General features: G+C 29.6%; 3 protein-coding genes across 10 annotated transcripts in view; 1 reads left to right on the top strand and 2 right to left on the bottom strand.

Moving 5' to 3' along the window:
• The window catches only part of Ufl1 (UFM1 specific ligase 1), an 18,657-nt gene extending 13,270 nt beyond the window's left edge, over positions 1-5,387 (bottom strand). The window contains exon 1 of the mRNA XM_074112989.1: positions 5,286-5,387. The gene's annotated coding sequence lies outside the window, so the exon portion shown is untranslated. The remainder of the gene's footprint in view (positions 1-5,285) is intronic.
• Positions 803-11,235, top strand: LOC141446512 (cuticlin-3-like). Of its 4 annotated transcripts, XM_074113049.1 has the most exons (13): positions 2,854-3,130; positions 4,466-4,588; positions 4,708-4,847; positions 5,324-5,453; positions 6,349-6,421; positions 6,498-6,599; positions 6,880-6,998; positions 7,085-7,345; positions 7,424-7,600; positions 7,671-7,814; positions 7,908-8,162; positions 8,526-8,618; positions 9,510-11,235. In XM_074113049.1, the coding sequence occupies exons 4-13, from the start codon at positions 5,421-5,423 to the stop codon at positions 9,630-9,632; spliced, it is 1,380 nt and encodes a 459-aa protein (XP_073969150.1). In that variant the 5' UTR covers positions 2,854-3,130; positions 4,466-4,588; positions 4,708-4,847; positions 5,324-5,420; the 3' UTR covers positions 9,633-11,235. The 4 variants fall into 4 exon arrangements, with proteins under 4 accessions (XP_073969157.1, XP_073969166.1, XP_073969150.1 ...); XM_074113065.1 differs by lacking the exon at positions 7,671-7,814 and having other exon boundaries at positions 2,853-3,130; XM_074113053.1 differs by lacking the exon at positions 4,466-4,588.
• Positions 9,854-15,893, bottom strand: part of Pdzd8 (PDZ domain containing 8) — a 21,246-nt gene continuing 15,206 nt past the window's right edge. For 4 of the 5 annotated variants that reach the window (XM_074112952.1, XM_074112932.1, XM_074112965.1 and 1 more), the window contains exon 16: positions 9,854-14,900. In XM_074112952.1, the coding sequence (XP_073969053.1) occupies positions 14,700-14,900 (201 nt within the window). In that variant the 3' untranslated portion in view covers positions 9,854-14,699. The remainder of the gene's footprint in view (positions 14,901-15,893) is intronic. The other variant, XR_012453712.1, reaches the window with a different exon arrangement.

Genomic DNA, 15,893 nt, shown 5'->3' with positions numbered 1-15,893 from the left:
ACCCTTCAACACTTTAGCATTAAATTTAAAAGAACTTAGAAAGTACAAATGTAATTTTCTTTTAAAGCTTATCTAAACTTAAAAATTGGGATAAACTTAGTAATTTAAATAGAAAGACTAAACTCATTGACGTTCATTGTTAAACAACATTACTTATGTTCTCAACAAAGTTCGTTTCCTGTTTTGAAGTAATGGCTGACGGATTTCCTAAATTCCTTCTTTTTTATTAGAAGTCGATTCGCTTATACTTTTCCCAGAAGTAGAGTGCATTACTATGAATACATTTATTATATATATATATATATATATATATATTTATAGATATAGATTGATAAATACTGGAAGGTTATTCCAGGGATCAAATTATTAGCTTACTCCCGATCTAATAGACTGAAGAGACCTTGCGGATGGATACGAGCAAGATTAGACAGGTGACTAACTTAAAAGAAGGGCACGGTAGGTTCAGAAAACATCTCAGGCAGGGGTTTCTTAAAAATTTTTAAATTTTCTTCAAGCATAAGAAATTTAGATCCTGCATCTCAACACCGCAAGGAAATTTAAGTGATGACTAAGTAATATTACATGCCTGCCTGCGCTTACTAAAACTTTATTACAAAAGTACGCCTCACAAATTAAAACCACATAAATTATTATTGTACTATTAAATTAAATTAATTTTAGTGAAACATTTCTTATTATTTATAATGCATTCATATTTAATCTACTATACACTCGCGGTATAGTCAGCCAGTGCTATAATGGGTGGACAACGTACTTGGCAGTGAAAGTTTCCCTTCCACCCAAACAATTCACTATATATACACATATAATAAAGGTGATAGAACATCCTTCCTGTTGAAGTATCTTCAGAGATTGCTCTGCCATTATGATTTTTTTATTTTATTAGGTAAGTTGATTTTTTTTCAATTTATTCATTTAATCGACAAAATAAGACTAATATATAATAAATAAACCTTAGCAGTAACTTAAAATGTTTTAGAAGCGTTAAACGTAAAAATATAGATATTTAATTTGAAAAATGTTAATATTCAAGAAATTAAAGTAGTTCCTTCATTATTATTAAAATTTTGTAATTTAAGGGGCGACTGCATCTGATGCCATTTGCAAAGGGTGCCTTTTTCAGTGCTATTCTCTTAACAGACAAAGCCATTCATTACCAAACAGTGAGCTGTAAAAGCTACTGAGAAAATAAAATCCTAGAGCCGGCAGCTCGATTTGAACCTGAGATCTCCTCTTGGGAATCTAATACTCTAATCACTGAGCAGATTCCTCCCTACATTGCTATTTTTTTATTTTAATTTGAAGAATTGAAAATCGAACTTTCGTGATTTGAAAGTATAAAGCATTAACAATAATAAATAACTTGCACTCATTAAAAATCATATCTCCTTTTTTGGTATAGTAAATAAAAGGAAATATCAATGATAGAGCATCATACTGGGAATTGATCAGATTTGCCAAGGAGACCCTGATTGTTGAAACCATGCCCTCATGGTAGATAAATTTAACGGTATTTTGAGAAATTTCTCAGAAATAAACTCAAATTTTAAAATCCAGCAAAAGAGAATATAAAAAAATGAATTAAAATTAAGCTCAAAATTTATGTAAGAAAGATCAATTAATAATAACGAATAAACTACCAAGATGCTCAGGAGAGAAATTATTATTTCTATAATTTAACTGACCTAGAAGAATTTTTACTTGAAACCTGAGAAATGGGAGCTTCTTCGGAGATATAAACTTCCAGCGTTTGGGAGCCAAAGCCCACAATACCCGGGAATTCACCCAGCCTATTTAAGCCTATTCACTATAATCGGATTAAGTTCTGGAGTCTCCTGGAGTTAAAAAATGAGCAATAAACATTCTATTATTTGTTTTCATTATTTTTATTATTTATCTTTTTATAGCGCATCAGCTACCAAGGCTATTAGCGTTTTACATCAGTACTAGCATCAAATATGCTGGTATATTCTTATTATTATTATTTTCTTTTTTCGGCGCATCGACAGCTTGGCCATCAGCGCTGTTCATTATTGATGCTATTTATTCTATTATTGTAATTTTTCTTTTGTAGTCTTTTTTATTAGTGAAGTCTGCCTGTTGATTAAAAAGAAGAATAATATTGCATTACACTTGCTTCTGGACATCACAGGATTAAGAAATATCTTGACAGGATTTTTTTTTTTTTAATATCCACAGTAAAATACCTCTTTCCGATGTTCGTCTCACAAAAATCTATTGCCTCTTTCTCTGGTGATACCCAAAACCAAATATAGAATTTGAAGTGTCCACGATTTTCAACAATTGAGATTTGCCGAACACTGACACACAAACACTCACATACTCAGAAGGGTGAAAGAGTAAGATTTCAATTCGTCAAAACATTTTTATCTTTTCAGATCATACTTTTCTGGTGAAAAATCTAATTCGACAGCGATATTCGATATTAATAATGGTTTACTATTTTACTAAAAACTATTTCAATTATATTTATAGTATTCTTCAGCTCAACGACATCACAAAATCTTAAAATACCAATTTCAGAAAATATAAAAGTTATTTATGTATAAATAATAAAAAAAGTCTTGATCAACTAAAAATTTGAAATAATAATAATAATTTTGAAATAATGCTCCTTACATGGGTTAGAGAAATTAATTAATTTTAAATTTATTTTCCTACAGACTTATTTATTTATATTAATGATATTAAAGATTCACGTCATTCTTTTAAGATATAAAAAGTTCCAAAAACTAAAACTTAGTCTGAAAAGTTAAATGATAAATTTATATCACGTGTTTCACAGCTTATAAAATTAGATTCATATAAAATAATATATGATTTTAAAATGAATAAATTTGTTCAGAAAGTATCGTTGACTTTTTAGTGTTATGGCTCTATTTTACACACGCTTTTTAAGGTGCGCTCGTCAACATCTGGGTTCGTTGGCGCACGGAGCCTTTACCACTTGTGCACTGTCGAGTGTCGACCCACGGACAATAATTTCTCTTTTAAGAGAACTCTGTCCCTCACTTCATATTGAGCTGTTAAAAGCTCCCAGCAAGAAAAAAAAAATCTAAGGGCACGCAGCTAGATTTGAGATGTCCACGTAGGTATTCAGAGCAGTGCGATCTTATATCTTTCCTACATGCTTTTATTTATTATAATTGTTATGAAAATATTTCCAAACCGTTCTTTAAATAGAATACCACATTAGTCACTTAAAGCTGGTGGTAATTTTTTTTAATTATATCTACAGAGCTCGTAAACGTGTACATAATTGCCAAATTACCCATTCTAAGCAATTCTCATTGTTTTGTAAGTTACGTAAAGGATGGAGACGAACTTAACCAGGAAGCCAAAAATTTCACCTTCCACCTTTGATGGATGTTTGTAAAGAAATGATGTATTTATTACGTAATAGACACAAAATTTTATGATTATATGTTTATTAGACATAAAGTTCAAACAAACAACGATTTTCGTTGTGTAAAAACAAGAAGTCATCTTCCCTTTCTTCTTTATCTTTTAACTGTAGTTTACGGTGAATGTAACTGTTTTAACATCTCAATTCCTTGCTTAGAGACGGTTGTGATTTTTAAATTATCCTCAACTCCTTCCCTCGCCAAAAAAAAGAAGGTCCGGAATCTAAATCTCTCTCACTAGCCAGAAGGATTAGTGCTACAGTTTTCAGAATTAACGCCAAATATAGAAAAGTGAAAAAGGAAATAAATTTGTATATTACTGTAGAAGAGAAGTATTCTTCAGCTCAACGACATTACAAAATTTTTAAATTCCAATTTCAGAAAATATGAAAGTTATTTATAAATAATAAAAAAAGTCTTGATCAACTAAAATTTAAAACCGAAAGTTTGCAATTTCCCAAAATTCTCTTAATAAAATACTTGCTTACTTCTTATTTAAAAACATCGTCAATAGCCTGGTGAAAAACAAAATTTATCAGTTATTACTCTATAAGTGTTCTGCAATAAAACTTACTTGTTTTTCGTATCTTGGAGAGAAAACAAGAAATAAATAAATGTCCAAGTAAAACACGTGAAATTGTAATCCAACGGAACCATCCTTTCACCGTGACCTCTGCTCCATGACCTTACTCGCGTTCCTCTATAATGCTTCCGCTTTAACTTTCCTTAACTTCCTTTCTTAGCTGAGTTATTCGTGCATTTCTATTCTATACAAATTTGCCTTGATATAAGAATAACTTATTTGCTTTTAAGTTATCCAAACAACGATTAGATCTAATAGAATGAAACCTGTAAGCCTTTTCCATTTTAAGAAAAAAAAAAAAAAATCAAAAAGAAGTTATTTAGCATTCAAAGTTCTAATAAAATGGTGAATATACCTAAAATATTTGTCTAACATCGCGTTTGTTTTCTTCATTCTGTCACGTTCAGGTTTTATTTTTATTTTTTTTATTTTTTAGAGATTGCATCAGATTTGATTTCCACTTGAAAAGTTCATGATTGATGCGTGGCTTCTGTCGAGGAGTCAGACAACATAGTTTATTTTGAAAAAAAAAAAAATTTAAATTATTTTGGGTTAGTAGGTAAATAAAAATCAAATAATTGAATAGAATATGAAAAGATGAAAAAGACTCACAGGATCTATTGTGATACAAATTATTAACTGTGCAACAAGGTTGAAGTTCATTTAAATTGATTTTAGGACCAAGTCTGACTGAATTTCAAACTAAATTTGTTTAAAAAAATCTTAACATAGAGAGCGATTAAAAAAATGGAAAAACTTCTCGTACGATACTCTACCTCTCAGTAATTTTTAAAGAAGAAATAGTAAATAAATTGGAGGTAACTGATTTCTTGTGAACTTGACACAAAAATAAACTAGTATATATTTTTATTTGGCAGGTTTACGTCAAACTTCAATTCAGGTGTCTTAGCAGAGGCGAACTAGCAAACATACTTGACTATAAATTTCTTATATTTACCATTAATTAAAAATACAGAAACAAAACAACTCAGAACATGTCGAAAACCAGAAAGTTGAAGGTTTGATATGTTCGGAAGCTTCATGAGCACATATAAAATCAAACTTTCTTACCATCAATCATCAAACAACTTTTCAGACAAAATCAGAAAACCAACAAGCCACCCAACACATTAACTTCCCCATAAACTATCAAACATCTGTAATCAGGCTTAACATTGTTAGCATTAATTACAAATATTAACATCTTTTAAGGAAGACTATATCAGCTAAAAGATAAAATTAAAAACTACTAGTACCTTTTCTGTTGTCTTAATATGATCTTCTATTGTTTCAGGGAGTTTTACTATTAAGTTATACCATTGTACTGAAATCAAGCCATATTAAACAGCAATATAATTATATAGAAGACTGGATTATAACAAAAAAATAAAATGAAAATTACACTAGTTATATTTATTTTCGAAGTAAGTATGTATAATAATTTGTTCAAACATATTTTTATTTACTTAATGTATATTATCATCATGTATATTCATTTGAAAAATATTATTTTTAATTTGTTTATTCTTGCCATTTTATGATGTCTAAGCAAGAATTAATATCTATCCTTTTTTTTCAATCTTTGGTAAACCATACTAGAGTTGTCAGCTTTGAGAACGACTTTAATTAACAAAATCTACGTTACCCACAGATTTTTTATTTGCTCAATTTTTATGATCTATATGAGAGTTTGAATGAAAAATCTGAAAAAAAAATATGATCTCTAATTATTAAAGATGATTAAATATTCCACTCTAGTAGAATGTGATTTTGTCTTTAATCCATAAAATATTCATTTAATTAAGCAATTCTATTCGACACTAAAGATTAGTTTGAGTATTTCTTATTATGATTATTTTTCACCTGTAGAAAGAGAAACTGTACGCTAACCAAAACACTTCCAACCTCTCAAATTACTCAGTTACTCAAAATGGTGTAAACTCGGTGTGGAACTGATTATTTAAAGACAACATTTTATTGGCACCCTCCTACACGTCTGTAAGAAGTTTCATTATCTACCACCTGCTGACCTATTCAGTAGCTGGGGTCGACTTGTTCTGATAAGCTTTTGGAATCATATTTCAAAAGCTTAAAGAGGGCAGTTATTGTACTAAATATAGCAACGTAAACTTACGGCATAAAAATATTTATTAACGAAACAACATTCAGGAATTCAATGATTAGGATTATGGCATTGCAAAGATTTCTCCTCTTTATATACATTCTAGGCAAAAAGTTGCCAATTTTTAAGTTTAGTTGGCTTTTACCGGGTTAGAAATAAAAAACATAATTATAAAATTATAAATTCATCATTTTTAGGCTTGCTTAGTAATTTCTAATGGAATAGAGGAGGATCATGCTTTATTTTATAAAAAATCTGACAAAAACATAGGTAAAAATTATAATGAATTTTTCATTGAGAAATAAGAGATAATTTTGGAATGCTTACTTTCAAACTTGATTTCTAGGATTGGAAAACGGTAAAAATGAGGATTCCAAGGAAATGGATAAAAGAGTGGAACAATTATTACTTTGGTTACAAAATAAGTATAAAGAAAAAAGCAGAAAAAGTAATCAAATTTTACTAATTACCTGCATTTGTTTAAGAATAGTTAAACTATATTCAAGATAGGAATGAAATTTCACATTTCTTAATTTTTTGTATGCTGAAAAACCAAGAATGCCTTATTTAGCAATAAAGCCTCTTAAATGTGATTCCAATTTTTAAGCTAAACTTTACGCTTCACCAATTGTTTCATGATTATTTTCAAACTTTTTTCTAAACTTGAAAATAAAAATTAAAAAAATTATAAATGTTACGTAGGACTTATATAATTTTAAAATAATTAGCAAGGGACGATCTGTCAAGAATCTACCTCCCAACGTACTCTACGACTACTCAAGAACCAAGACCGTTTCAGTCCTATGGATTCAAAGTTGATACAGTTACTACAAGACCACTAGAATCAGTCAGTGTTATCCAAGATTTGTTTTTTTTAAATTATTCAACTTATTGTGTTTTTAGTTAGTAACAAATTGTACCTGTTTACTCTAGAGTCTAACCACCATTGATGACATCTCAGCTTTAAAACCAGCACTACCAGAATTAAACAGGAATTTTGGATCACAAATAGATGATGCATTTACAATTCCAAAAATTGATGTTGAACCAGGACAAAATGCAGTAGATGGTGATGGGGTTGGTGGAGGTCATCATCCTCCGCACATTCACGACATTAGAGCTGAATGTTCGAAAGATCAAATGACAGTTAATATTGAATTTAATACCGTATTTAATGGATTAATTTACTCAAAGGTATACTTGGTTAAATGTATAATATTAAATTAAATTAATTACTAAATATAATTTTAATTGGACTGTATTATCTTATAGGGTCATTACAATTCTAACGAATGTAGATACGTAACACCAAATTCTGGACAAAAAAGTTACAAGTTTACCCTGTTGCTGAATTCTTGTGGGACTCAGTTTATAGACAGATTTGCAGAAGGTGAACAGGCGTACTTAGAAAACACATTGGTTATACAAAATGAACCAGGCATTTTAGAGGTAAATACTGCTTATTGAACTTCAACAAATATTTGTCACAATGATTCTATCTTCATAATGATTAAACTAGGCCTGGGATAGCGAGCATGGCGTCAGATGTCTTTGGGAAGGTAAAATCTCGCAATCCCTTAGTTCTGGCCTAAATATTGGTTCTCTTGAACAGCAGTTGCTCACATTTAATGGGGACACTGGGAAAGCGAGACTGGAAATACAGGTTAATTATCCCATGTACTACCTTGGTTAATGCTCATAATCATTTATCTAGCTTTATAATAACCATGTATTCATTGCATAAAAATTCACATAGGTTGGACGTGGGCCATTTTCATATACAGACAAATCGTTAGTACAACTTGGTGATATGATGACGCTGGTGATCACGGTAGAAGGTGATCCGCAATTTAATTTGAAAATTGGACAGTGCATATCTACGTCATCGGCCGGCTCAAGAATAATGCTTACGGATGCAAACGGTTGTCCCCTAAGAGAAAAGCTCATGGGAGCCTTTCAGTTTACAAGAAATCCTAATGACGGAGCACCCATTGCTTTTGCATTCTTCAAGGTAGACTATCATTATATTCATTTGTATTGTTCTTTTCATTTTCTAAACAAAAACTCTTAAACCATTATTTTTAAATTGGCAGACAGCCTTCTTTATTCCTACTACATTCTTATTAATTCGAGGGAAGTAAAAATTTGAAAAAAAAAATACTTTTTTTTTTTTAAATAATTTGAAAAGAGAAAGGCGTGTGAGTGACCTCAGAATTTTGTTTTTCTCATTTGCACTACTTGTACCATCCATGTTAAGAAATTCTCTAAAACGAATTAGAACTTTCTTTGCTCCTGCCAAGAAATGATAAAGTAATGTTACTCTTTTAAACCAGGTGAACTGAAATACAAATTAATAGTTTATTTATGAATTTAGGCTTTTAAATTCCCAGACGAAATGGATATAAACTTTGAATGTCACGTTGAACTTTGCAAGATAGAATGCAATACTTGTCAAAAGCCAGGTTTGGTAAGCATACTTTACATAAAAAATTTATTTTATTGTTTACAACAAAAAAAAAGAAGTGTCACGTTACCTAAGTTACGTGACTTCAGAACTTATTGCGTAACATTGGATTCCCAATCTTGATGTGAACTTGATTTTATACCGTTAATCATAATGAAGGAAAAGGTACAGGCAAATCTGGAAACACTTCCCTATCCGAATCTAATTTAATTATTATAAATCTTTAATCGTAAAAGGATCCTACACCTAAGCCAATCAACAAGCAAACAGCAAACGTGACTGTTTGGTTCAACGGTGGGTAAGCCCGTTTTTTCGAACAAACGCTGGCCATACGAACCATAAATAATTAGTGCTCCCACATAACCGCCACTTGCGAGCTCAAGTTGAACATTTTATATCCTTGAGCTGTTTCATAATCGGTGCAAGAAAAATGTCAAAACCAGAAATGTTTGTTAATGTGTGTGATCAGCATAACTAACTAAACAAAAAGTAAATAAATATTGTAGGGTTCAAAGTTGGTATTTTGCATGGGTCCCGATTATAAACGTTTTTGACGAAATCTATCAGCCAAAAGTGCACACTATCCAGTTTTTTATTTTTCCTAAAAATGTCTCCAAACATTTTCTCTGAAGTTAGTAAACTAATTGCGTGTAGAAACAAGAGGTTATTTTTTATTTGAAACATTTTCTAAGAAACTTAATTAAAAACGGGTTCTTAAGACGGCCAGCTGGTGTACTGCTTGTTTGTTTGGTAACTCTTGTGGCGACGCTTTACGCCTCCAACCACGTTACCTGGCCTCTGCCTCTAAGGCCCACCTTATATATTTCTCTTATCACGTTATATATATATGTATATATTTCTCTTATCAGCTAATTTTAACTTTAATTATTTCAGGTATATGAGCCAACGAGAAGACGTCGATTTATAAGCAGTTTTAATTCGGATTCAGAACGACAGTCCTATTATGTGAATAATACGATTAGAATTTATACACCCAAAGATCTTATTAAAACCTAAATTATTTTAATATAAACGATGAGACTAAAGTACGTAAATGGAAGTTTTGTTCAGAATTTTTTTTTCTACTAAGTTAAATTTGTTAGAAAAATTGTGTCTTTGTTTGTATTATAACCTACAATTAGATTTTGATGGAGAGATTCTTTAATTCTAGAAAAATTTGTAAGTTTCCTAATAAGCATAAACATTCAACAACTTTGAACAGGTATTTTGACAAAATGCCATTTAAATCATCATTTTTAATTCCAAGATCATCATGAACAGCAAAAGAAAAAAAAAACAAAGTAAAATATAAATAAGAGATATTAGGACGATTAAATTGTTCACATAAACATGAAAATCAAATAATCAGAGAAGTACAATATTTTTTATTTGGAAGAGAACAACAATTCCCATTTAAATATGTTTTTTAATTATTTGTTCAGTCTAAGTGTTGTGATTCATTAAAATTAAATAAAAATGAATAATGAAAACATTTTTTGTTTTTGCTTTAATAATTTAAAAATTTCTCCGTACAATCAATCAGTGATAAAACTGATTTTCTGAACGTACTAGAACGGTCTATATTTTTAATAAATAAAAATATCATTGGAGGATTAATAGTAGTGAGGATTCTGTCATAAATCATAATAATTCTTCACTAAAATCTTTTATTTTTGCGAAACATTATATTTGTGATTTATTGATTGAATCCTTACTGTTACTAATCCAAAAATTTAACTCCTAACGGTCACAAAGTAGTAAATTTAACATCATTGGTGTTCATTTAGTATTAAAATATTAATGATTCCACTAATTAGTGGATTAATATCCATTCTTTCGAAAAATCATTCCTTTTTTCCGTTATATATGTATATATAAATTCTCAATGATATGCCACAGCTGACTCACTGATGATTTTTTATTACAAATTAGACATCACACCTATCTAATTATACTTCTATTCGTCTAGGCGCCTATATTATCATTCGATCCTTATACTACACCAAGCTATTGCACATAATAATTATGAAACTGTCACTGCATGGTACTACTCTTCTAAATATAATTTTTTATTTCTAAATTCTTGAAATTATGGAGATAGCTTTGGAACAAAGACAATTACCAATTAATATGTTTTCAAAAAATAAATAAACCATTACAATTTTATAGGAACTAACAAGAGTTAAAACTCAGGAAACAAATATTCTGGATAAGTATATATATATGAAAATGAAGGATCAAAAGTTACTATTGAATTTTGTTTTAACATCAATACATTCTAAGTTTAATGTCCAGTAGTTTACAAAAACCTTCTACGAAATAAAGTCAAATACAAATTTTCCAAGAAAAAATAGCATTCATTGCCCTTATCAAAAAAGAGTAACAGCAAAAAATCAATAACTGTTTAATTAATATTAATTATTAATGAACTTACTCATCATTTATGCATGTGTTTTTATAAATAACCGCTGGAAATTAATTAGTACCTTTTTGTCATACATAAACATGCCATACAGCGTTTAGTATAAATTAAAAAGGTAATAATTAAATTACATTTTTTTTTTTTAAGGAAGCCGCATTTTCCCTTCCAAATTAAAAAATTGAAATTAATAAAAAAACAGATCTACAAATATGTTACTGTAAATATATTTCTTTCATTTTTTAATTTTTTTTAAGGCGCCTAAAGGTCAACATCTAACGTTATTGGCGCCTGGAGCTTTTTTTTTAGTGCACTGTAGTTGTCCGGACAGTATTCTCTCTTTACCGACAATACTATCCAACACCGGACTGTGAGCTGTAAGAAGCTCCTAGGAAGAGAAAATCTAAGGGCTGGCTTTGAACCCGGGATCTCCCTGCGATGGAATCCAGTATTATTTGACCTCTTGAGTTAATCCCTCTCTACATGCATATATTGAAACATTAATTAGAACAGCGACTGCTAAAGAGCCAATCATAATGTATTAGCATATCAATATCAAATACAGGTTCCTTGTATAATTCCGAACTCATGTTGGACCGAAGCTCTTATTCTGATCAATAGTAAAAAATCGCCTATTTTTTCAACTACTACCAATTAGGTGTCGTGGACGGGGGCGGAAGCTCATACATTACTATAAACAATTTTTTCTAATAAATAAAGTCATACGCGAGATTCGAACTGGGGATCTCCCACTCACAAAGGCACGCTATTGACCACTAGACCAACACCCGCCCCAATTCCGATCAATTCGATTCTTAAGGACAGATTTTTTTTTTTTGTTTAATACTGGTGCGCTGAAATAATACTTTTATACAACTAGCAAAAGCTACTTTAATTTAAATTTAATTATAATTTTCAATTCACTTCTGATCTACTTCCAGCACCCGCTAATATAAAAGTTTCAATACATTTTACATATTACAAATATTTTTAAATCTAAAAGAGAAATTAATTTTTAAAGAGATTAAAATAACAAGCAACCTAAACACCTTTTACTAAAAATTATATGCATAATTATGAACACATTTAATAATACAAAAAAATAATTATAGTAAGAATAAATTTGAGAATATTTTTTAACAATAAAAAAAGTAATAATAGTAATGAAGTAATAAAATAAAGTGATAATTCACAGAATTGCTGTAAATCCTAAGAAGTGAACTTTCACCACACACAAATTCTTTTCTCAAGCAAAAAATACAAATATATTAAAACTAGGAATGATTTTTAAAATGAGCTAGTAAAGATAGATTATTCATGCACGTAAGTTATCTTTGTTCCTAATACCGATGTGAACAAATAAAAATAAGCACGTTCCATGATTACTAAAAATAAATAAAATATTATGTTTCATTTTTACTCAACTTATAAATCTGTAAAATATAAATTTCGTACTAAATCTCCTTTGCAAATATTTTTAAATAACAATCACATATTTATTTATTAATTTTTTGTAAATGAAAATTTTAGTTAATAGAAATGTTCCTAAATTTAGTGATTAACTTAAAACATAGAAGACTACATATATAAAAAATAACTGGATATCGTGATTTAAAAAACAATAGAATAAAATGCATATTTGGTTTAATGAAAGACATAAAGGCGTTTTAAATTAACATTATAAAATGAAAAATAGAGCAGCTTTTTTCACATTTGTACTGGAGAACCACATGAGGGACTGAAATATTGAACATCTTCAAATTTGTCATAATAAATGTTCACTCTCATGTGCCTCTTCATGCCGAAGACTACTACTTCATGAAAACATTTCTTTTCTTCTTACTAAGCAGAAACTTAATACAAAAGAAACTAAAAAAGACACGGTACACACTGGACATTTATTTCATAAGAAAATTGCTTATTTTGAATTTAAATTAAAAAAAAAAAAAAAATTAACTTTCCACACAAAAAAAAAACAGTTAAAGTAGCTGACCTTAACTTCGAAAACAAAATTCTAATATTTCTACACAAACTTGACAGAACCAGTCTTATAAGTTTTTTTTAAAAAAAATCTGAAACAGATAATAATTATGGCAAATCAATGTCACATCTCACTTCGCGGATCTAAGCTTATAACCATAACATTTTTTTTAATATTTCTTATTTTTTGTTTCACTTAAAGCCAACCTGTGAAAGATAGTATGAATACGTTATGAATGTATTTGCTATGAGTTCTTGTAAAAATGGAAAAATTAAATCTATAGATTTAAAAGTTAAAAATTGTAAATATTCAGGTACTAAAAATAACCACATCTTTATTAAAAGAAAAAAAAACTCACGAAGATACTTCAAAGTTTTCGTTGGTGTTAAAATAAAATTACCAAATTATTAACTTCATCTTCCCTTTACCTAAATTAATGATTTCGAAGTCGTCAAGAATACAGAAAAGTTAAATCTGCGCAAATCATCGTACCCTTATAACTTTCACTTATTGAAACCTTAGTATTCGTTAAACATAGAAAATAAAGTTATCATTAAATCACTTTTAAACTACAATGCACTTTTTTTTTAATGTGGTTTTTCTCGCTGAGGCGAAAACTTGAAAGTTACTAAGGCTAGGTATCCGAGCATCACATTTTCGCGACAGATTTATAATGATTTATAAATAATAATTGCTATTGTGACAATATGTGAAGCAAAGTAATAGAATGTTTTTTATAAGTTTGACCACTTATGTCAAACTTATAGCAATTAAAGACCAATTGATTGTGAAATAATAATTGCCACTGTATTGATATTTACGTTTTATTTTTATAATTGTAATAAAATATATTAAAAACATTTTTAAAACTTGCACAATACTCCTGAAGGCCCCTCAGTCACTGACAATTCTGACATCACTCTTTACCTGCGATTGTACTACCCTTTATATCGGATTATTATACTCTGCACGGCTGCTCATACTTACTATTTACAGTTTAAATTTCCCTAATAAAGTAATTTATTAACATTTTCACTTGTCATTCTCCTTCTCTTTCAATCCTAATTAATGCTTCAATTACTCAATAATCAGAAATTTCAGTATTAACATTGGAAGAAAAAACAATAAAACGTATCGATTTTTTTAGCTGAAACAGTTTCTCATTACGGTTGACTTTACTAATGGGAAAAAAAAAATTTACAACCTTACTCTGATAATACGACTTTTTTTTCATTTATTACAGTAAACCGGAAAGGTAGTAAGCAAAATAATCGCCAAGGAAAAGTTCGTTCATATTAGCCTTTTACCATAGTGAAATTTTATTCAGTTTACTTGAAACACTTAAATTTGGTTTATATTCGATATTCACAAAACAAGCAAATTTAGAGAAAATAGGTAATAACGTTATGAATAAAAGAATGCCTAAACTATTCTTCCCTAAATAGTGATGATGGTTAATGATGCCTAACTTAATGTTTAGTTTAAGTATGGGAAATTGTAATCCATAAATAATAATTAAATTAAAACCATTCGTCCTAACCACATCTTCATATTAGATGCACTTGGCCTTTAACAGTTCTTGAAAAAAAAGATGGAATGTTTTGAATTTTTTTTTATCCTAGTTCGATAGGTAAGCGACATGTTTTAGTTTTTTACGAATCCTACTACTGTCTTTTTATTAAATTTACTGCGTCTCCTGATGATCTTGTAGACCTGCACAACAGTGCAGCATGAGTACAGCTAAAGCTTGCAATCGTTCCTCACTTTTACCAACAAGAAATGCTACTTTTGCTTTTGCCGCTGGATTTTCTAAAGATTGTTCTTCACGTTGTAGGGCTTGATGATTGTGACTCTCAGCATCTATGGCATCTTTTAATTTACTCATCTGAAAATAATTGTCAAAGTAGTTGATAAATAAGTCTAAATTTGAATACAAAAAAGGGCATGCAAAGTACAATAATAGTTCCGACCATTAAAGAACAAGGCTCCAATGGTTAAAGGTTTTATAAAAGACTTCTTGTTCGCTTATTTGAAGGTAACATATGGAAGAAATCCGCGGTAATAATTGTTGGTAACAATACAATTATCAATTGTAACTAATGATAAAGTAACATCGTAGATTCGAAGCCTTTATTCACACAACGGTTGGCGAAATGTGTCTGTAACTAGAGAGGACAGGGATCAGCAGGGGCGTTGGTTGGTTAATCTACCTCGGGTCATTTAACCAGGGAAGTCCTTCCTTAAAAGTTGTGTAATTTTTTTTTTTAAATCATTTGGATGATTTTTTTTCAGAAATCTTGAACTGAAGGGGTATCAGGATTTCAGGGCCCAGCGTTACAATAGATCTTGGAAACGGCACAGTTTCCCCCCTCTACAAAAAAATAAAATAAATAAAAAAGTAAAAAAAAAAAAACGAAATCTTAGACTCTTGTAACTTGTATTCTTTCGAAGACTTAGAACACTTCACTTTTTCAATACACTAATAAAAGGAGTTATTAAAAAATATACGCCTTCATGAGTGGGGCAAAAAAATAAATGAAAGAATAAGAGACACTGACTCTTCAAGTATCAAGAATAGAACAATAATATCTCTCAGAATCTTAAAAAATTAATCCAATCATTAAGAAAAGAGTGTTCCTGGAGAATTTCTAAGTTGCCATCAAAAGCGAGAATAATTTGACATTTTCGGCAAAAGCATTGTCTATAAGAAGGTATATTTTCCAATCGAAATTTTAAGTGTCCTACATCTCAAAAGATCAAATCTCAGAACACTTTCAAATTCAGATTGTTTTGGAATTGCTGAATTGTATTTAACCGACAATTGTTTAAAATAATCTTCATAAAAAAAAGGCCACACATTTAAGACGTAATCGAAATT

This window comes from Rhodnius prolixus, unplaced genomic scaffold (assembly GCF_049639745.1).
Source record: "Rhodnius prolixus isolate KJV_2025 unplaced genomic scaffold, Rpr scaffold_1, whole genome shotgun sequence".
Classification (NCBI taxonomy): Eukaryota; Metazoa; Arthropoda; class Insecta; order Hemiptera; family Reduviidae; genus Rhodnius; species Rhodnius prolixus.
The sequence above is the reverse complement of the archived record's forward strand: the minus strand, read 5'-3'. Positions and strand labels throughout refer to the sequence as shown.